The sequence below is a fragment of the Girardinichthys multiradiatus genome, chromosome 13 (genome assembly GCF_021462225.1).
Source record: "Girardinichthys multiradiatus isolate DD_20200921_A chromosome 13, DD_fGirMul_XY1, whole genome shotgun sequence".
NCBI classification, from domain to species: domain Eukaryota; kingdom Metazoa; phylum Chordata; class Actinopteri; order Cyprinodontiformes; family Goodeidae; genus Girardinichthys; species Girardinichthys multiradiatus.
In genome coordinates, this window is record NC_061806.1 from 36,929,366 (window position 1) to 36,950,423 (window position 21,058).

The 21,058-nt window shown below is 38.0% G+C and overlaps 1 protein-coding gene across 3 annotated transcripts; it reads left to right on the forward strand.

The window, feature by feature from the left end:
- Positions 1–753: 753 nt before the first annotated feature.
- Positions 754–20,325, forward strand: LOC124879472 (phosphatidylinositol 4-phosphate 5-kinase type-1 alpha-like). 3 transcript variants are annotated; one of them, XM_047384067.1, is made up of 16 exons: positions 754–903; positions 1,233–1,327; positions 6,498–6,568; positions 6,740–6,826; positions 9,238–9,368; positions 9,477–9,594; positions 9,855–10,007; positions 12,093–12,392; positions 12,495–12,682; positions 14,043–14,126; positions 14,863–14,911; positions 14,993–15,077; positions 15,171–15,332; positions 15,484–15,688; positions 17,038–17,122; positions 17,198–20,325. In XM_047384067.1, exons 2-15 carry the CDS (start codon positions 1,279–1,281, stop codon positions 17,114–17,116), a joined length of 1,761 nt encoding a protein of 586 aa, XP_047240023.1. In that variant the 5' UTR covers positions 754–903; positions 1,233–1,278; the 3' UTR covers positions 17,117–17,122; positions 17,198–20,325. The 3 variants fall into 3 exon arrangements, with proteins under 3 accessions (XP_047240023.1, XP_047240024.1, XP_047240025.1); XM_047384068.1 differs by having other exon boundaries at positions 6,498–6,532; XM_047384069.1 differs by lacking the exons at positions 754–903; positions 1,233–1,327 and having other exon boundaries at positions 6,539–6,602.
- Positions 20,326–21,058: the final 733 nt, after the last annotated feature.

Below are 21,058 nucleotides of genomic sequence, written 5' to 3' on the forward strand. Positions count from 1 at the left end.
AATAAAGAATGAGCTTGTTATATAATAAAACTTTGAAGGCCAACCTAAATGCAGCATTGATGCTACAGAATTTATGCAGATTTACTTTCAGCCAAGTCATGTGAGCTACAGTCCTTTACCAATGTATTCATGCTGTTAAATGTAAAACTCAAAGAGAATAACGAACTGATTTGTACCAGGGAAAGTTCTGAAGATGAACATTGTCATCTGTCTATTTTCCTAAACTTTTGTTTATTTTTTCATGGCTTCCAATATGCCTTACGGATAATTGTAGCCCTGTTCTGCAGCAAATATGTAAGTTTAGCCCCATTGAAACTGCAGTGCAAACTGAATGCTTCAGAATCTACATCGAAATCTGTTGAAAGTTGTTTGTCTGACATGTTTTTGATGCCAGCTGATCAACTCAAATCTTGCACCTATTGTGTAATTGAACCAAATACACAGCAGAACGAACAGTTTTCCTTTCAACAAATATATGCTGCGTAATCCTGCAAATCCTGCATTGACAATCCATGCTTTTATTTTACTGTTTTTCTTACCATTACTTTGCAGTAACAAAAAACATCACTAAATAGTTGATTTAATATTTCAGAAATATATTTGACAATAATTGACACTTCTTTTACCACCAATGATGAAAACTAAAAATACAAAAACGTGTTTACTTCATTTAACCTCAATGCGCGGAAGTTGTTGGCATGGATGTTTAGGACGAGTGGATATTTTATTGTGAAAGTAACAGAAATCACCGGAAGCGCGGTGTGCGCTCGGTTTGAGCCACTAACAGATACTGCCGCATCCGCATTGCTTCCTTGTTTACTTGTTTTGTGGGAATCTTAACTTTTAGAAGGTGAATTCTTTTTTTTCCTGGGAAATCGTAGAACCCCTCCACCTGTTTATCTGGTAAATTAACCAAGTCTTTTGTCTTTTTCGGTTAGTTCTTGGGTTTAGTGCTGTTGGTTAAAGTGGCGTTAGCGGTTAGCCTCGTCTGTTTAAACGTCGCCTCCCAGTGATCCAGTTAGCAGTCACAGTAACCTTGTGCAATCTGTTCTGCTTTTATTATTCACACTACATTTCCTGTCACGTATACACACTATTTACCCAGAAATGTTGTGTTAATTTGGTTCCAGAAACGTTTTGTTCATTTTAGTTTAAGGTTCTACATTAGCCGAGTTAGTCAACGTGGCTGTTTTTAGTCAAACTATGTTATTGATGAGTTCCTGATTGTCCAGATCTAGACCCGCGTTTCATTAAAACCCAGTCTGGTTTCCTGCCTGAATGGCCACAGCATCTGAGGAGCCTCCAGGTCTTCAGGGCCACACTTCCAGTAAGTTCTGTGCTGATTTCTGTTAATTATTTCTGATTACTCTGTTTAAATAGAACTATCAGGTGATTTAAGCCAAAAAAAAAATCCCATTTAGATTGTAAATGACTATATTTAAAGCTTGTCTTTAGGTGTTTTTGGTCACTATTTTCATCACCTTGACACTCTTTTTAAATTTGATTATAAGTCTATTTGTTTTTGACTGTCCTTAATAGCTTTCCTGATCTTTGTTGTAGTTAACACCAGTATGCTCACCTTTATACAGGAAAGCACCACGGGGTATGTCTGTTTGTTTGAGGTTTAGGCTTTAGTTGTGTCTGCACACCCACCTTATAAAGAAAAGCTTCACACGCTTCGTAATGTGGATCATATGGAGTACATGATCGACCCACAACAACAATTGTTTAAAAGCAAATGTACGTTGCCCTTTAAACTGAACTAATCAGAAAGTGAATTCTGCTAAAAAAAAAAATGAAGGAATCCTTTTTGTCAAAACCTTGCACATGACAACATATGAATATATACACAGGGGTTGGACAATGAAACTGAAACACCTGTCATTTTAGTGTGGGAAATTTCATGGCTAAATTGGACCAGCCTGGTAGCCAGTCTTCATTGATTGCACATTGCACCAGTAAGAGCAGAGTGTGAAAGTTCAATTAGCAGGGTAAGAGCACAGTTTTGCTCAAAATATTGAAATGCACACAACATTATGGGTGACATACCAGAGTTCAAAAGAGGACAAATTGTTGGTGCACGTCTTGCTGGCGCATCTGTGACCAAGACAGCAAGTCTTTGTGATGTATCAAGAGCCACGGTATCCAGGGTAATGTCAGCATACCACCAAGAAGGACGAACCACATCCAACAGGATTAACTGTGGACGCAAGAGGAAGCTGTATGAAAGGGATGTTCGGGTGCTAACCCGGATTGTATCCAAAAAACATAAAACCACGACTGCCCAAATCACGGCAGAATTAAATCTGCACCTCAACTCTCCTGTTTCCACCAGAACTGTCCGTCAGGAGCTCCACATGGTCAATATACACGGCCGGGCTGCTATAGCCAAACCTTTGGTCACTCATGCCAATGCCAAACGTTGGTTTCAATGGTGCAAGGAGCGCAAATCTTGGGCTGTGGACAATGTGAAACATGTATTGTTCTCTGATGAGTCCACCTTTACTGTTTTCCCCACATCTGGGAGAGTTACGGTGTGGAGAAGCCCCAAAGAAGCGTACCACCCAGACTGTTGCATGCCCAGAGTGAAGCATGGGGGTGGATCAGTGATGGTTTGGGCTGCCATATCATGGCATTCCCTTGGCCCAATACTTGTGCTAGATGGGCGCGTCACTGCCAAGGACTACCGAACCATTCTTGAGGACCATGTGCATCCAATGGTTCAAACATTGTATCCTGAAGGCGGTGCCGTGTATCAGGATGACAATGCACCAATACACACAGCAAGACTGGTGAAAGATTGGTTTGATGAACATGAAAGTGAAGTTGAACATCTCCCATGGCCTGCACAGTCACCAGATCTAAATATTATTGAGCCACTTTGGGGTGTTTTGGAAGAGCGAGTCAGGAAACGTTTTCCTCCACCAGTATCACGTAGTGACCTGGCCACTATCTTGCAAGAAGAATGGCTTAAAATCCCTCTGACCACTGTGCAGAACTTGTCTATGTCATTCCCAGGATGAATTGATGCTGTATTGGCCGTAAAAGGAGGCCCTACACCATACTAATAAATTATTGTGGTCTAAAACCAGGTGTTTCAGTTTCATTGTCCAACCCCTGTATATATATATATATATTATAAATACACAAATAAAGAAAGAAAGAAGCTAATCAATGAATTTATTAATTAATAAGTCACCTTACAGTTAAGACAGGCAAGCAAATATAGGCAAGGGTAAAGTAAAATATAGCAAAACAGCAAAATATCTACAAATTTAATTGTGGAAGAAATAAGCTTTTGTAGATCTAAAATGGTCATTTTTGAATAGTGATGCAGCAAACAAAAAGGCAGTGAGCAAAATTTTGCCACTTTTCCCCTTTTTGTGTCTCAGATCGGTGAACTGCAGAAACATCTGTTCATTAAATGAATCAAAACTGAAACCTCCCTGTTTTTCGTCCATAAACATGTTAATAAACAGCATGTTCTTTGATGCGTTTTGTTTTAAGTTTAGAAAGCCTAAGATTAAGGCAAGGGACATATGCAGAGGCATAAAGAGGAATGGTTTTGTAATCCCTTAACTTTCTGATGGATGTTTGTAACATTTAATTGTTGAATTTGAACAAAGTTTACCAAAGTAAGTTCATGTGGGTTATAGGCCTTAGAAGAAAAATTGTGGTCTGATAATTATTACTTCATTAGAGTGATGAATGGCATGTCAAACGTAAAAGTTTTTTCTTTTCTTGTGTAGTCTTTGCTGGGGGATATACAGCCATATGAAATAAATTGGACACCGTAGTAAATATTTAGTTTTTGTTTCTGTTATTTTTTTACTTAAGAATTGGTTACATTTTGAGGTCAAACCTTTTTTTTTTTATTTACATCTGGAAAAGAATCTAATGTTATTGCAACTAAACACCAAAAAATTAACCTTGTTTTACACATAAAACAAATTTACATAAAATAATGTCTATTCTAACAGGGGAAAACATCAAGGCACTTTACTCCTTAATAGCTAGTCTTCCCCTCTTTAGTTGAAGTAACTGCAGAGAGATGCTTCTTGTAGCCATCAACGCATCTCTGACATAAGTCCCACTGTCTCCCACTCCTTACTTTCAGCTGTGACGTGTTCCAGGGCTTTCTTGCATATACAGCCCATGTCAAGTAACCCAGAGCATCTCAAAAGCATAAAGATCTGGTGTTTGATCAGGACTTAACATTTCTTGCTAACCTTGGTTGAATAACTGGTGTTATGAATTATTGTCATGTTGCAGGGTCTACTTCTGTTTCACCCTGACTGTTTTGTCACATATTTTTGCCTCAAACATCTTATATGAAGTAAACTCCATGGTGAATTCTGTAACAGTGAGCTGGTCAGGTCTTCCTGCAGCGAAACATCCCCAGATCTTGACACTTCCATCTCTGTGCATCACAGTTGGGATGAAGTTCTTTTCTAGAAATGCTGTATTTAGTTTACATCAGACATCCACTGGTCTGGTGTCGTAATTTTCAGTTTTAGGCCCATCTGTTCAAGGAACATTATTCATATAGTCTTGACCTTTGTCCAAATTGTCTCTGGTAAACCTCCGTCTGCTCTTTGTGTTTTTAAGATTTGAGGTCTGATCTTCTGTTGTGTGCTGTTAGTAATAAGCTGCACCACTGAATGTAAGGACACTTCATTAAATAGAGAGCATGCCTGAGCATCCTCTTCAGTGTCTTCAGTCAGAGGCTTATTGAGATCCGCTGTAAGACAGATCGCTACAGGAGATTCTTCCTGCCCGACTCTTTAAAGAACCCTGCATAGTTACAACAACATTTAATTTCCCTTTGGGATTAATAAAGTATTATCGAATTGAATTAAATGTAACAGAAATGATGTGCAGCCCCAGGCATATATAAAATTGCCCAAAAAGACTGAATTGAGTTCTAGATACTTTTTATCGTCACTGTTATTGTTTGCACATTTAATGCCACAAAATATCACAGTAAGCATAAAAATATTATGTTTGAACACATTTTTTCCTAAATATGTTCCTGAATGCCAGTGTCAACGTTAGTCGTCAGCATCTATAACAAATATTCATGTTTTTCTGGATATTCAAACGTTTCAATTCAAATGAAGTTTTTTTTCTTTATGATTCTTTTTTATGATTTTTTTGTTAAAGAATACAACATTCCCCTATCTGATATATGTAAAATAGAACTTTAGATGGAAGAAGACAATGTTTGTCAGTAAAGTGATCCACCTTTCTCCCTTGGAAACAAAAATGCCTGAAAGATGGCCATAGAAATATGATATATTGGCTAATTTCATTATATTTCTTTTTATGAATGGTAGTATTAACATTAGTTCTCACCATATATGGAAAATATTGACAAACCTTCAGAATTTTGAACCTCTTAAATACCAAAAGTTTGGTTGATTATTATTTTATTAACCCACCCAAAATGCAAATTTGAAATTTATCCGAGCCCGTAAAAATGAGCCAACAACATTTCTTATTTTTTTGTGTAAAGTCGTTAAAAAACCTGTTGAAAGCATATTTTTTTGGTAAATGATTAAACAAGTGAAATTGTTTCCCCCCCCTATGGGAAACAATGAAACAGGAAATCTTGTTGAGGTTTCAACATAAGACAATGAAAATAAGTTAAAAACAGAAATCAAATTAAAAATGATACTGTATTAAAAAATATTTTTGAATGGGAGTCAATGGCCCCAAAAATACTGAAAGGAAACACATGGATCTAAGTAGGCATATTAAACACTGGAAGAAAAAGAGAAAACTCCCCTTCTAATTCATAACCTAGTCAAATATTATGCAGTTTGCATAAACACAAAAAATGTCCAGGGACTCAGGGCGGGTACACTACCTTTTGTAATGTGTCTAACAGACCAATACCAACCCATTCATTTGTCAGCTAGGATCGAATTTAAAAAGGTCAGACCTAATCACACGTCAAACATATCACTGCCAACCCCAGTCAGAGCTCAAAAAGCACATCGCAGATTTACCGATTTACAGCAGCTCAGGAGTTGCTCTCTATTAATTCCAAACATCAGAGCTCAGATGTTTAAAAACAGATAATTATTTACGTAAAACTACATTTAAAGGAGAAGTCATTCTGAGCTGGAGACACCTGTGTAGGTTTCACTTTTTAGAATATGTTTCCTTGTTCCTCAATTCCTTAGTTTGAAGTTTAACACTGGTCTAATTCCTCCCACTGCACTCAAAAACCTGCCGGCTCAGTTTTGGAGGGCACTGTCTTCTCTCAGAGGTAACAAATGAGGTTTGTCTGCATGCTTGTGAAAGAGCCCAGCTGCACTCTCTGCTTGTAGTTGTAAGGAATGACAGTTGAAGCAGTTTGAAGCTGCATTGCTTAAAAATAACCCCATCCAGTGAAGAAACTGCCTTGGCTTGATTGTCTATTTTTCTCCCTTTTTGTGTGTGTGTCTATGTAATTTTTACATAATGCGTGTTTCTCCCTTTTCTGTCTGCAGACACGACTGGGAACCGAAAAAATGTTGCCTCAGAGGTGAGAAGTAACACGTTGCTTGGAAAAGAAATATCGGTTAGGACACACAGCTACAAATCACCTCTCAACAGTATGGAGTTTAGCAACATTTTGCTGACATCTCATCTTCTCCTTCCTGTTAGAAACATGAGAATAGTGCTTATTGCTTCAGACTCATGAGTTGTTTTCCCTGGTTGACTTTCTGTTGTCTTGTGTTCGGACTGACAGGGTCCAAGCATTGGCATGTCTCAGGCCCTGAAGAAAACCATCGGCCATCGAGGAATTGATCCCACTGGGGAAACGGTTTACAAAAAGGTGCCATCATAGATAATAGCTCTTTTTTAAATCCACCATGACTTCAGTGATTAAAGAGTTTTTTTCCTTTAACTCACAGGGATTTCTTCTAGTGTTTGTGACTTGTAATCATATAGTGCCTTGCAAAAGTATCCACACCTTCACACAGTTTGTCACGAGCTTCAATTCATTTTATTGTTATAGAGCAACTTAAAGTTGTGCATCATTGTGAGGTGGAAGGAACATAATGCATAGTTTTTTTAATGTTTGATCTGAAAAATCAGAAAATTTAAACAAATATTTTCACCTTTTACTGTGGTAACCAATGCAAGTCTTTTGGTGCATGTTAGATTTAAATCTGGACTTTGACTATGCCTTTCTAACAACTCAATATGCTTTAAATTATAGAGTTCTGGCTAAATGTTTACCTCAGTCTCATTTCTTTTGCAGCCTCTAACGTGTTTTCTCCCAGGTTTGCCCTGTATTTAGCTTTATCCATCATTTGAATGAACTCCAACCAGCTTCTATGTTCTCTCTCTCTCTGAATAAAAGCATCACCACAGCATTGTACTGCCTCCCCCATGCTTCATGGTGGAGGTTGGTTGGTTCAGGTTAATGGGCAGTGTTGGTTTACATCTACAAATAGTGTTTTGCATGTAGGCAAAAAAGTTCGGTCTCTCCTGACCAGAACACCTTCTAACAAAGGTCCCCTAAGGCTTGTGGCAACCTGTTAACAGGACTGTTTATGGCTTTTGATCAACAACGGGATTTTTCTTGCCACTCTTTAAGGTCAGATTTGTGAAGAGCAAAACAAATGGCTTTCTTCATCAGATTTTTCCACATGAACGGAGGATTTCACCAGCTCCTCCAGAGTTACCATCCTTGCCCACCTTGTTAGTTTAGGTGAACTGCCCTTGGTAGGACTGCAGGTTTGCCGCACTGATGCTGTTTGTCCACTGAGACCTTTGCAGAGCCACTGGATTTATACTGAGGTTAAATTGCACAAAGGTGGACTCTGTTTACTAATACAGTGACTTCTGCAGGCAATTGGCTTCAATGGATATTTTTTGTAAGGGTTTCTAAGTAAAGGAGCCTGAGTACAAATGCATGGCACATATTTCAAAATATAATTCAATTTTTGGAAAATCGACCTTCTACTTCACAAAAAGGCACTACTTTGTGTTGGCCTGTCACATAAAGATAACAAAAAATACCCTGAAGTTTGTGGTTGTACTGTAACCGTGTAAAAGTTCAAGTAGTATTAAACCTTAAACAGTGCTGTAGCTTTAAACTCACTCATCGTTTTTAAAATCTGACAAAGTTGTAAAAAGAAGAAAAGAGACAGCTTCTTTCTATGTTGTCAGGTTCTATTTAAATTAAGGGTGCACCGATTGATCGGCGGGCTGATATCCATAATTTTGGGTTATTGGTGATCGGCCGGTACTTCCAGGTGAAACCTTATCCAGTGATCTTATCTACCTCCGCAAAGGTCTGAAAATGTGAAAAATGAGAGGCTGAAGGAACTGATTTAAAAAAAAAAATTTTTTTAGCTGAGTTAATTTAGTAGTTTGGAAAGCAATACTCTAAACATTTCATTTATATTTGAGAGCACCACCTCATGTGCAATTAGAACAAGTTTGTATAGTTCCAGGGGGTATTATTCATTGTTTTTCAGTAAAATGAGATTGGAACATTGGAGGTGTATTGTGATCTTTATAACACCTGACAGTATCAGTAATAAAAAAAAAATCTGTATCGGCCAAAGTCGGAATCGGCAGGTGATGCTTTGTAAAGGTCGGAAATTGGCCAAAAAAACTGCAATCGGTGCACCCTTATTTAAATGGGTATTTTAATATCAAAGTTATTATTCAAGAAGGGCTTGGAGTAGAGCCACTGCTCCTCCACATCGAGAGGAGCCCGTTGAGGTGGAGGTGGCTCGGGCATCTATACCGGATGCCTCCTGGACGCCTTCCTCGGGAGGTGTTCCAGGCACGTCCCACCGGGAGGAGGCCCAGGGGACGGCCCAGGACACGCTGGAGGGACTATGTCTCTCGGCTGGCCTGGGAACGCCTTGGGCTCCACCTGGAGGAGCTGGAGGAGGTGTCTGGGGAGAGGGACGTCTGGGTGTCTCTGCTGAGTCTGCTGAGTCTGCTGCCCCCGCGACCCGGTCCCGGATAAGCGGAAGACGACGAGTACGAGTTATTATTCTGTTCAGACTGATTATTGGCGCTGTAGTAAACCAGTTTCTGTTCTATTTTATTCATTTAAACTTCTACTCCAACCAACGTGAGAGCTTTTATTTGTTTATTTATGGTGTGATTACAACATGACGATATTTCAAAATATGTCTAAAATGATACCTTACACTCCCAAAGCATCTGTAGCATCCAGTCTTATATAGTACATTTAAACATGTATTCCCTGCCTTTCAGACAACATCTTCCACTCTTAGAGCAGCCATACAGTTGGGCATCACACACACTGTGGGCAGCTTGAACCAAAAAGCAGAGAGAGATGTGCTGCTGCAGGACTTTGAAGTTGTTGAAAGCATCTTCTTTCCCAGGTGAGTCTTGAGAACTATTAAGAAAGCATGTTCTTATTGTATGCGGATTGATTTGTTTTTGCCGCCAGCGTTTGGAAAGTAAATGTTCCGATTTGTCATTTCTGGCAGCGAAGGCAGTAACCTGACACCAGGCCACCACTACGGAGACTTCAGGTTCAAAACATATGCCCCTATCGCCTTTCGTTACTTCAGAGAAATGTTTGGCATCCGGCCCGATGACTACATGGTACTTCTATTTACACTGAATCTTCCTATTCTGAATATTAGCTTCCAAAGTAGGTTTACGAGCTTTGAATAATGAGGGGAAGGAAGGGATTGGGTAACCGTAGAACTGAAATTGGGGAAGTATGAACAATGGAACGTTGACACGAAAGCGGTGGAGCTTTTTACACAGGATAACTTATTAGGTTTTACTATTTTTAGAGTTGGTGTGTGACCTTCAGTTCTTATCTCATGTCTTAATACTTTGCTCTGGTTTATTTACAGTATTCTCTGTGCAATGAGCCTCTGATCGAGCTGTCTAACTCCGGGGCCAGTGGATCTCTGTTCTACGTCTCAAGGGATGATGAATTCATTATTAAGACAGTGCAGCACAAAGAGGCAGAGTTTCTTCAAAAACTGCTTCCGGGATACTTTATGGTAAGGTCCGACTGCATGGACAGTGCACTACCAGACCCATCTATAAAGAGTTCCTGCTTGTTGTAGCATCAGTTGCATTCGTTTTTCCAACACTAGGTCTCAGTGCAAACTGTCTTGCATGATTTGGATGTTTCCCTGTTTATACACGCCTTATTTGCATCAGTAAATAATTACTGGAATTTGAATCAGATGAGTTGTTGCAGGAAGACGTCTAAAATATGGAGGATGATGTTCACGGAGACGAGATGTTTTGCCTTATTCGCTTTTCTTTAATAGGGGTAATTTCCTCCTGGCTTACAGGCTATAATGACCTGAAATAAACAGACGGAACGGATTTTCCTTTATCAAAGTTACCTGATAAAGGTGATATCACATGAGCAAAGTCTGTGTTTATGTGATTGGCTTCAAGGAAAAGAGAAACAATAGGTCTCCATCACAAGAATTTCAAGTCTTCTGAAAAGATATGCTACTTAATAGATCTCCACGATCTTTAGGTCTTAGATGTTTAGTTTTTATTATTTGCTGTCATTGCACAGAAGGTATGTACTCAAAAAATGATTGGTTCGTGGAAACTAACATACTTTTTTACTCATAAGGGTTTTAAAATTATTTAATTCATTCTTCCATACATCAGTTTTTTTTTTTTACCTGCTTAGTTTTATTTGGGGATTTTGAATAAACTTGAGGTGGTTGTGCATAATTGATCATCAAATATGTAAGACCTTTGGGTTATTGTGGGAAGCATCATATAAAGACGTGAATTCCAGCGCTTAGGTAAATGAAATCGCAGTATAATTCAGCCTAATATCTGTTTTCATTCCAACTGAAATATTGCTACCATACATTTAGAAAACAATGGATTAATTTTAAAATCAGAGATAATAGCACATTAACTACTTATAAAAATTAGAGTTTTGGCCTGAAACAATTAATTAACGTGCAGCAGTCTTGTCACTCAGATGATTAGGCTCTTATGGTTATCCAGACTTCATCAGATTTTCAGAAACCTTGTGTGAAAGGGTCTCCATCATGTGATTGCTATCTGCTCTTAGGCAAAGAGGAGGAAATGGTTTTGGGTTCAGTTTTCTGACACCTGGTTATATTCACTTTCACAACAGGCAAAACAAGAGGCTTTCCCCTCCTAGTATCCAATCAGACACGTCAGTCGCGCAACACTTGCTCTCAGTGGGCATGCAGCACTCCAGGGGGGTCGAGATCGTTTTGGGTCAGCTGGCAGGACACTTTGACACAGAAGGAGTCTTGTTCTTGTCAGAGTCTTAATGTAACAGAGTGCAGCATCGTATAGGTCAGTGTGTTTTCCTCGAAGGCACTTCCCTGCATGGTTTAGATGTTTCTCTGCTTTAACACACCTTAGTTCAAATAATGGCTGATCAACGGGATTTTGCTGGACTGCAATAATCTGAATCAGGTGTGTTAAAGCTGGGAAACATCTAAAATATGCAAGGAAGTGTGCGTTGAGGGCCAGGGTTGAACAACTCTGGAATGGGTCACAAAGATGGATGAAAGCATCATAATGACGAGATGAGGAACAGATGAGTGAGAAAAATTTGGATTTATTCAAATTAGATCTCATTACAATATTTAGTGAAAATATTGCCATCATGTAATTTATTTTTTTGTAATAATTATCTCAGGTTGACAAACCTAAACCGCTTTCTGTTGTAAACGTCGCCAGATTCTATAATTATTGGAATCTAAACTCAAATGTACAAAAACACCACAGATTCGGTCATTTATTAGGCCAAGATTATGTCATCAAGGAAGAGCTTTGTTTAGAAAAAACTAAGTACACCCTTCCTGCTTTCATAGAATCTAAGACAGAAATTATTAGTTTAGTGATGCTGATTAGGTTTTACTTCATTAATTGACCCTCATCAGTGTGACCGCCTCTATTAAAGCAGGAGTTTAGTCAGTTTTTGTAGAATCAAGGTTGACTTAAATTATTTTATAATCTGGTGAAGACTAGATAATGTCTGACACATAAAACAATTAAATTGAAAGGGTGTGTGCTTTCTTTTTGCCATGGTTGTCCTTAAAATGTCTGTGGTCTCTGTTCCTCTGTAGAACTTGAACCAGAACAAGAGGACCTTATTACCAAAGTTTTATGGGCTGTACTGCGTCCAGGCAGCCGGTAAAAACATCCGCATTGTAGTCACGAACAATCTGCTGCCCAGTGCAGTACGAATGCACCTCAAGTTCGATCTGAAAGGCTCCACTTACAAGCGGCGAGCCTCTCCCAAAGAACGGGAAAAGGCTGTGCCCACGTTCAAGGACCTGGATTTCATGCAGGACATGCCTGAAGGACTGATCCTGGAGGGGGACAAGTACAATGCTGTTTGTAAAACTATTCAGAGAGACTGTTTGGTAAGAATTAAGTTAAAACACGAATCCATCTGTTAGTATTAATTTAATGTAATTTTTTTTTTTTTTTTTTTTCATGACTTGTTTCGTTTGACTTGCTTTCAGCTGTTGCAAAGTTTCAAGATTATGGACTACAGCCTTCTAGTTGGAGTTCATAATATAGATCAGGCCAGTCGAGAGCAAGACACAGAAGGAGATGTGGACCAAACAAGACCACAAGTCCAGAAGTCCCTGTACAGTACAGCTATCGAGGCCATCCAGGCTGAGTCAGGAGGTGTGGAGCCAGTTGACCAGTGAGTGACAGTGTAAAGCTGGCCATGGGAAGGTCTTCCAGTGCTGGTCAGAAGTTTACATCTGCGTATCATGGACACGAGTGGGGTTTTTTATTTTTGGCTTTGAAATGATTAATTTAAGCTTTTTTATTAAAGACTATAATGCAAATGTTTATTATGGATTTGCTCTAATCCAGAAGTTCTAAATTATACAGTACATACTTAAATAAATGCAAACATCCTGATTGATTAAAGGTAAGCTAAAAGACCTGTTAAAGGTCTAGTTGCTCCTGAGTCACACCTGTTTTGAAGGATCTGGCTTTTAAGCATAGTCCACAAATTCTCAATAGAGTTGATGTCAGCGCTCCCAAAAGGTCACTGTTATTCTGCTTTATTGGTTCCAAGACGAGTTTTGATATGTATTTGGGATCATTGTCCTGTTGGAATACCCAACTGTGTCCAAGTTTCAACCATGTGACCCAAACTGTCACCATATGATAAAACGAAACTGGTTTATGGTGTTCAGGAGAAAGACTTGGGGACCATCAAGGCTCAAGTCTGTCATGAACTGGAAACCACTGGAACACCAGCGTCACTGTCCACAGTGTGCCTAGTTTCACATCGCCATAAATTGACAGCATTTCCAATGAAGAAGTTCCTGCTCCAAAACCTGACAGATTTAAGCTTGACTTACATTTCCAGCTGCATACATACACAAGTCATAAAGATTCAAGGGAAAGGTCTTTTGGCCAAATATCACAAATATTGAGCTATTTGACCTCAATAACAAGAAAAAAGTTTGGAGGTGAACATTTCAAACTTGAGAACACTATTGGGCATGGTGGTGGTGGTGTCATTATGTGGGGCTGTTTGTGTGTGTTGCATAACATCTAATAATAAAGAGGACTACCTCCCATTTCTTTAACGTAATATAAAATCATCAGTTGGATGCTTGAAACTGGGACACAATTAGGTGTTACTAAAGGATAGAATGAATAAAGCAACTTTAACAACAAGCTTTTGGAAAGCTCTATGGAGAACCTGTAGACTATGCATAAAAGTCATCTCCATGCTGTATTTTTCCAAGTAGACTGGTCAAATTTCCAATGAGAATTATGCCAGAAGCATAGTGATGGCTACAAAACCTATTTAGTTTCTCTGCAACTTGCCAAGCAACATTTAACGAAATATAAGTGGAGGGGTATGTACATATTTGAGCTTGTATGTATGATTTTTACTCTTAAAGAGGATCCAGAATACATTCAACATGGCATAATTATTCCACACTGAAAAAGAATAAATGTGCCATTAAAAGCTTTGAAGAATGTATGTAAACTTGATTGAGAAGAAAACGGTGCTCTAAGTGTGTCTGATCTTTCAGGACCGGAGGGATCCCCGCTCGAAACTCGAAGGGCGAGAGGCTGCTGGTGTACATTGGTATTATTGACATTCTGCAGTCCTATAGGTAATAGTGCATGTTTGTGCCTGTGTTTAGTAAATGAAAGTCGAAATACAGCCCTCATGGGGAGAAGCGGCACATCCACACAGCAGCAGCAGCTTCAGTGATCCATCTGAGTTTAAACAGAAAGCTCTCGTGTGGATTTTTTAGCAACAAAGGTTGAAACTTACATACACTAATATTACAAGTTGACAGAAACCTAAAACTAGACTGGGCTTAATAAACAAACAACTTAACGGATTTATCTATTGTGTTAAGCTGGGTTCACTTAACATGAATAAAGCTTTGCAGGTAAGTTCCCAGTTTCTCTTACATTCCTCAGCCTTATTTAGTAAATAAAAGTTTTTGTTGGGTGCTGGTCCTTTCACCATTTACCCTTTCGTATTTTCACAATTGTGTATTATGAGTTTATATTATAAGTCTTTTGGATGTAATATTAAAATAGATTATACTTCAGATTTGAGCACTTTTATGAGTATTTAGCTCCATAATTTTTAGTAGTTACCACCAAGATCAATTATATGAGCTGCAATGGTTAAGTGTGTGGGTATAAAACTGTTTTTTTGATCACAAATTGGATGAAATAGGTGAAATGTGTTGGTATGAAATTGGAAATCTAATGAATTTGTCTGATTGAGTTGCTGTATATTTTGAGTAAATCTTTGTGAGTTTTGGTAGAATCTACATGTGTTTTATCGTGTAGCTTATATAAAAGGCCCTGGATCTGTGTTTGTCTTTTCAGGTTAGTAAAGAAGCTTGAACATTCCTGGAAGGCCTTGGTTCATGATGGGGTAAGTTGCCTTATATTTGTTGGTTTGATGTGGTTGAAAACAAAGATTTTGAAAACAAAAAACTTTTTTTCTCCTGCTCAGGACACTGTTTCAGTACACAGACCAAGTTTCTACGCAGAGAGATTTCAAAAGTTCATGTGCAATGTGGTTTTCAAAAAAATGCAAGGTAAGGTTTACGTTAAGTCACTGTAAAGGTAAAATAATCATCCCAGTTTTACAGCTGGAACTTCTAATTTACTCTTTACCATCTTACATCTAGTAAAGGCCTCCCCATGTAAGAAGCGGCGGGCCAACGGTCCTGCGAAGAAACCTGCCAGCTCTGGGGCTTCTCTGTTGACTCAAACCAGCGTCGGCAACCAGTACCCTGCACTCCAACAACAATCCAGCACTGACACCAGGGAGGACACCGAGCGAGTCGCCGGTAAGTCCTGGAAAAAGAAATAAGAGTGCAGCTGCTTCAGATTTAGTGTGGGAAACAAACAAGCCTTACTGATGAATGCAAACATGTGATGCCATGTGAAAGGCCGCTTTCACAACCCATTAATACGAATTTATCCTCCTCTCCCACCCAGCCATGCAGTCGGGTCGACCTGATCTCCTCCCACAGAGCTTACCGCCCAGCAGCACCGCTGTCAACACTCCTGGAACTCCAGTTTTTGTATTCCACACCGGATTCACATCTACAACACTCACTTTGTCTCACTCTCAGGATACCTCGGTGAGAGAATTTGGAAGTGAAACAGCCAGCAGAAACCAGGACAGCAGCACCCCCAAGAGGTAATGGGGAACATTGCAGTTTAATTATAAAGAGCTAATTCACAGCGAACGCATTTCAGTGGACCCTATAATTATTGAATTATCTCAATATTTTTTTCCACATATAATGTAATATCTATTCTACACAATTTAAGGGAAAAACAAATATTACAAGATAAAAAAACAAGACAATTAAAAGTAGCAAAATGCTGGTTGCATAAATATGGACAGCCTTAAACTGATATTTGCAGAAGTACCTTTTGATTCTTTTTCAGCATTGAGTCTTCTTCAGTTCACACAGGTCCTCAATAATAGAAAATCTGACTTGCCTGAAATACAGTTCAGCTCTCCTTATAGGGGTCTTTCTGACATGTACTCGTTTGCATTATTAAAAAAATAGTTTGTGAAGTCGCAGTTGGTAGCACTGCTGCCTTGCAGCAAGAAGGTCCTCGGTACGACTCCCTGCCCGGGGTCTTTCTGCATGGAGTTTGCATGTTCTCCCAATGCATGCGTGGGTTCTCTCCGGGTACTCCGGCTTCCTCCCAAAGTCCAAAAACATGACTGTTAGGTTAATTGGCCTCTTCCTGCAGTAGATAGCTCTCTTTGCCTATTAATTTTGTATAAATCCAGATTAATTGGTCCCAGAAGCTGAAGGTAACAGCTAATATGAGCCAAGACCCAAGCAGACCTCTACTGTCCTAAAACCAGCATCTATACTCTAAAAGCATCTTAGCAGTTTATGCAAACTCATTTCATGAACCTTTAAAAAACGTTCACACTTAAATTGGGCAATTTATTGCACACAGGGAGATAATTTAATTACACGATAAATGAAGTTCTGAGGTGGCACCCCTGCAATGATCCTCCTGCGTGAAACACTAAGAATGGTAGCTGTCAGGTTTTCTGGTCAGAGTATCTGAACTAATCTCAAATAGAAGTAAAGAAAGGAAAACACTTTTAAGTAAACAGTATTTACTGCCTTACTCTGGTTCCATTCTTGGTACCTGTTTCACACAGGAAGATTACTGGTGGCACACTACCTCCTACCTCCATTTTCTGTGTAAATAATCATCGTGCTTAAAGGTTCATAAAATAGCCTTTGCATTTTATGATCCTGAGTTCATTTTAAGATGTCTTAAGGCTGCCTTAGTCTTGGCCCCTATTGGCCTCTCTGTTAGCTTTATCCTTTTGGACCATATTCCAGATCTATTATATTAAATGATGACACCAATTTGTCTATTGCAGGTAAGATATTAACTGCTTAAAACCTTTTAACAGAGCATCTTAAAAATTTCTGAATTTTAACTTCAAGATCTAAACTAGACTTTGTTTCTGTGTAAATTGACTCCCTCTTTTCTCTCTGTTTTCAGAGCTCAGCTGTCTTTTGAAGAAAGTATTACTGCAGAGGATACAATCTCACTCAGTGACATGGCTTCGCCTGAAAGCTAAGGCCCTGTAAGTAGAATAAACCTTCTAGAAAAACTGTTACTTTAACTTATTGCTTTTTAACCAAACATTTTTGTTTCACAGGCGTAGGATGTGGAAACGTAACCGGGATTCAACCTAAACAAAGCTGGAGGTGTTTATCTGCAACACTGAAATATTTACAACACCCCCTTTGTCTTTCTTGAGGTAACAGGACTAATAAACCCTCGTTGTGAATCACTGGGACCATGCAGGACTGTGGATGTTGGTTTATGTTCCTGTTTGTTTGCACTTTGATTTCCGAACAGATGTGTTCTGACACTAGAAATGTGGGCACATTAATGTGGTGGTTAGGAACACTATCTTTCACTCACAGGAGTGCCTGTATTCCCAACTAGTAATTATATTTCACCCTGATGCGCTCATTTAAACCAGCATTTGCTGTGAAATCAGGATGTTTTTGCTTTTTTTTTTTTTGTGAAGGAGTTTTTATTTTTACTGTCAATTTATTTGCCTTTTTTTTGGATGCCTTTCCTTATTTTGCATTTCCTACATCACTGTAGAAGATCCTAATCCAAACCCTGGTATCTGTCCTTCTATATATTGTACATAAAAGATGGATGTATCCAAAGTGGATTGGTTTGCTCAAGATTCTTGCAATTTTGAGGTTTTTAAGATGTGACCATTTTTGGAAAATAACTGCAGAAAAGTATGTAATTAAGGGATAGTATATAAAACTAATCAAAAGGAGTGAGATGAACTAAAGATGTCAAATGACGTAAATGTATTTATAATAGGAGTTTGTTGGAGTCTAAGACCTTTAGGACCCCCTAATGGGCAAACAGCGGTACTGCAACTATAAACATTGCATATTAGCTTTATTACTTATAATAAATGACTGCACACAACTTCTATAAACAGTTTGTAAATCTCACCTTAAATTAATAATTTAGTTGCTTTAAAACAAAACCATACAATATGTGTTGGGAACACGCTTACTTTTTGAAAACAGATGTTTATTTTGAAAGAAATTACTGTATTCATTTGTAATAAGATGCTGTTTTCTTTTTAAAGCTTACTTTAAATGTACATAATGCTGGCAAAAGACGGGACCCTTAGCTTTTTATTAATCAAATTTTCTAATGGATGTATATGACTTGAGACACTGTGAATCCTGACAACTTCTAATGTTAAAGTCAGAGCTATATTTTAAAAGCATGTTGTTGTTTTTGTTTTTTATGCGTGGTACGTACGTTGAATAGATGTGATCAAATGTAATTGACAGCTGCTGAAAAAGCACCTCAACAAACTCTGATCTGGGATCTGTCTCATAAAAACAAATCGCTGAGTTTGTTTGCGATATTTAGTCTGAATCTTTTCGTGCAAATGGAGCCAAAGCCACCGATCAAACCTGTAAAAAGCAGTTTCTGTTGAAGCCTTCTAGCTAATCATGTATCATTAGTACCAAAAAGTAAGAAAATGACATTATTATAAGCTGGTACAATCATTTTGTTTTCTCATGGATCATATGCGGTTGGTACGGTGTTTACAGCATTACTCAGACATTGCCAAGTGATGTGCATGGAAGTAAAAATGTTTTTCCAGAGGTGCAGAGGCCAACGTTTGGGATTTACTGACGTTCACCTGATCTGGATGCAGGGTTGTCCATCCCTGTGAGACACATGCACAGACACTCTTTGTTCATTATATTGTAAAAAAATATTATGGCTGTACATTTTTGCAGTCTAATCAGCTACTTAATCTGTTCCTGTATAATGTCAGATTTAATTAAAACACATGGTCACTGCACTATTTTCTCTGTTATTTTACCAAGTGCATTTCTGTTTGTATAACCCAACGACCTTAAATAGTAAATAATATTTACTATTTAACGACCTTAAATAGTAAATAATATTTACTATTTAAGGTCGTTGGGTTGATTGCTTTTATTATGGTAAACATATTATGTTTACCATAGAAAAATCGATAGACTTCTTTTCCATTTTTTATATAGAGGGGTTTATTTTCTCTACAACTGATTACAAACGTACTGAATTGATAAGGAATCTCCTGATCAGGATGTTTTTTCGTTGTTGTGTTTGTACCACTAAACGTATTATTCGGTATTGGAAAATACCGGTTGATGTAATGGTCCCAGTCGGATACTTTATAAGAATTAATGCCACGCTTGAACCCCATTGGCTTTAAAAATACAGTCAATTAACTCCACATTTCATCTGACTAGATTAGAACTGTTTCCTACCCAAGTCACTCACCAGAGATGCTTCGGTACACTGCAGTATCTGTTTTTATTGACATCCACAGTTACTTTAGTTTCTGAATGAGGTTTTTGTTTCTACAAATAGATCTGACACAATACATAGAGATGCGAACTACAATGATGATGTTTTCATCAAAATGTTTCTCCTTAGTAGAAGTAGTAATGTTAAAGAGTGCCACAGTCACAGCTTAAATCTGATGGAGAATCTGTGGAGGGGCCTTAAGATTAGGGTGATGGCAAGGAGGACCTCCAATTAATTTAAATACAGTTGGAAACATGCAAAAGCACTTAAGAACTGCTGTATTGCTGCAATATCTTTATCATTGATTATTAAATAGGGTATGAATAATTTTGGACATGCTGTTTTTTTTTGTTTTTTTTTTATGGGGATAAAAACTATATTTATTGCCAATATTGAAACTGCTTTTACATTATTTTGATACATCACATGTTTTGTGAGATGCCAATCTCATTTCCATTCAGTAACAAACTTGTAAGTTAAATGAAAATTGGTTTAACTCTAAATCTGCAAGGGGCATGAAGATTTTTGGGTTTAACTGCATTTAATTTTTTTAAAAAAGCATTGCCAATATATGAACAAAAAATATGACTCGGTATATAGATAGATCTTCCAAAAAAACATACTTTCATGAGTATACTAATCTACCATGCAGTTAGATTATACCAATGACTAATGTGACTACAAATATACTGAAGAATGTTAAAACTTTACACACTTTGTACAATAATGTTTCCCCTGGGTCATACACCACAATATATCAAATGATGGTATATTTCCTGTTTTTGTTCATGAAACAATATATTTAGAAATACTATTCTTTTTTGTGTATTTTTTGTTTTGCTTGTTGAAAAGAAGAGAATTACCTTGTCTTAAACTACAGAATGGTTTTTGGTTTAGTAAATTGTAAATTAAAAAATATTTAATCTTTGATATTTTTTGTTATTATTAACAATATTTGACTGTGATATCACATCTAATGTTTCAATACTTAAAATTAGACATTACAGTTGCTAAAAATGTGTAAGCTGTGAAAATACTTTCAATTGTCAGAGAATTGCATGCACAGCTTCTACCTTTTTGTTTTTAGGTGTATCCCTTAAAAATTGTCTTCCTATTTAAGGACTTCATTCCTATTTCCCTTAGTCCCTGCTCCACAAAAACAATCGGGACGCCCTGCCCATTAGGGTGAGGGCCAAGGCTCAAATGGGATTCAGTATCCTTGCTGTTTTGATATGTCTCAGTAATTTGGCTTGTAACACAGTTTTGTGGATTTGATGTGCAAAGAAAACAAAAGTTACTTTAGCCATTCTCTTTGAACGTCAGAAAATGCAATGGCTAGCGATTCAGTTGCTCTCTTCTACATCAGATGATATCTGAGCACAGTGCACAAACAAACTCACACGCTCACATACAGACAGGGAGCTGCAACATCCAGTTCTGTCTCTTTCACTGTAAATGGGATTGTCACTCATGAAAAACAGATTTTTGGCAAAAAGACATTCATTACATAAACAAAACAATGTGCAAGGTCCACAATATAGTTGAACAAAGTCAAAAATGCTTTGTGCACTCAAGAATTATTTTATTTTTTAATTAGCTATTCAAATTGCAGCTGCTCAGCTCACTTGCTAACACTATAGTTGCAGCAGATATAATTGAAAAA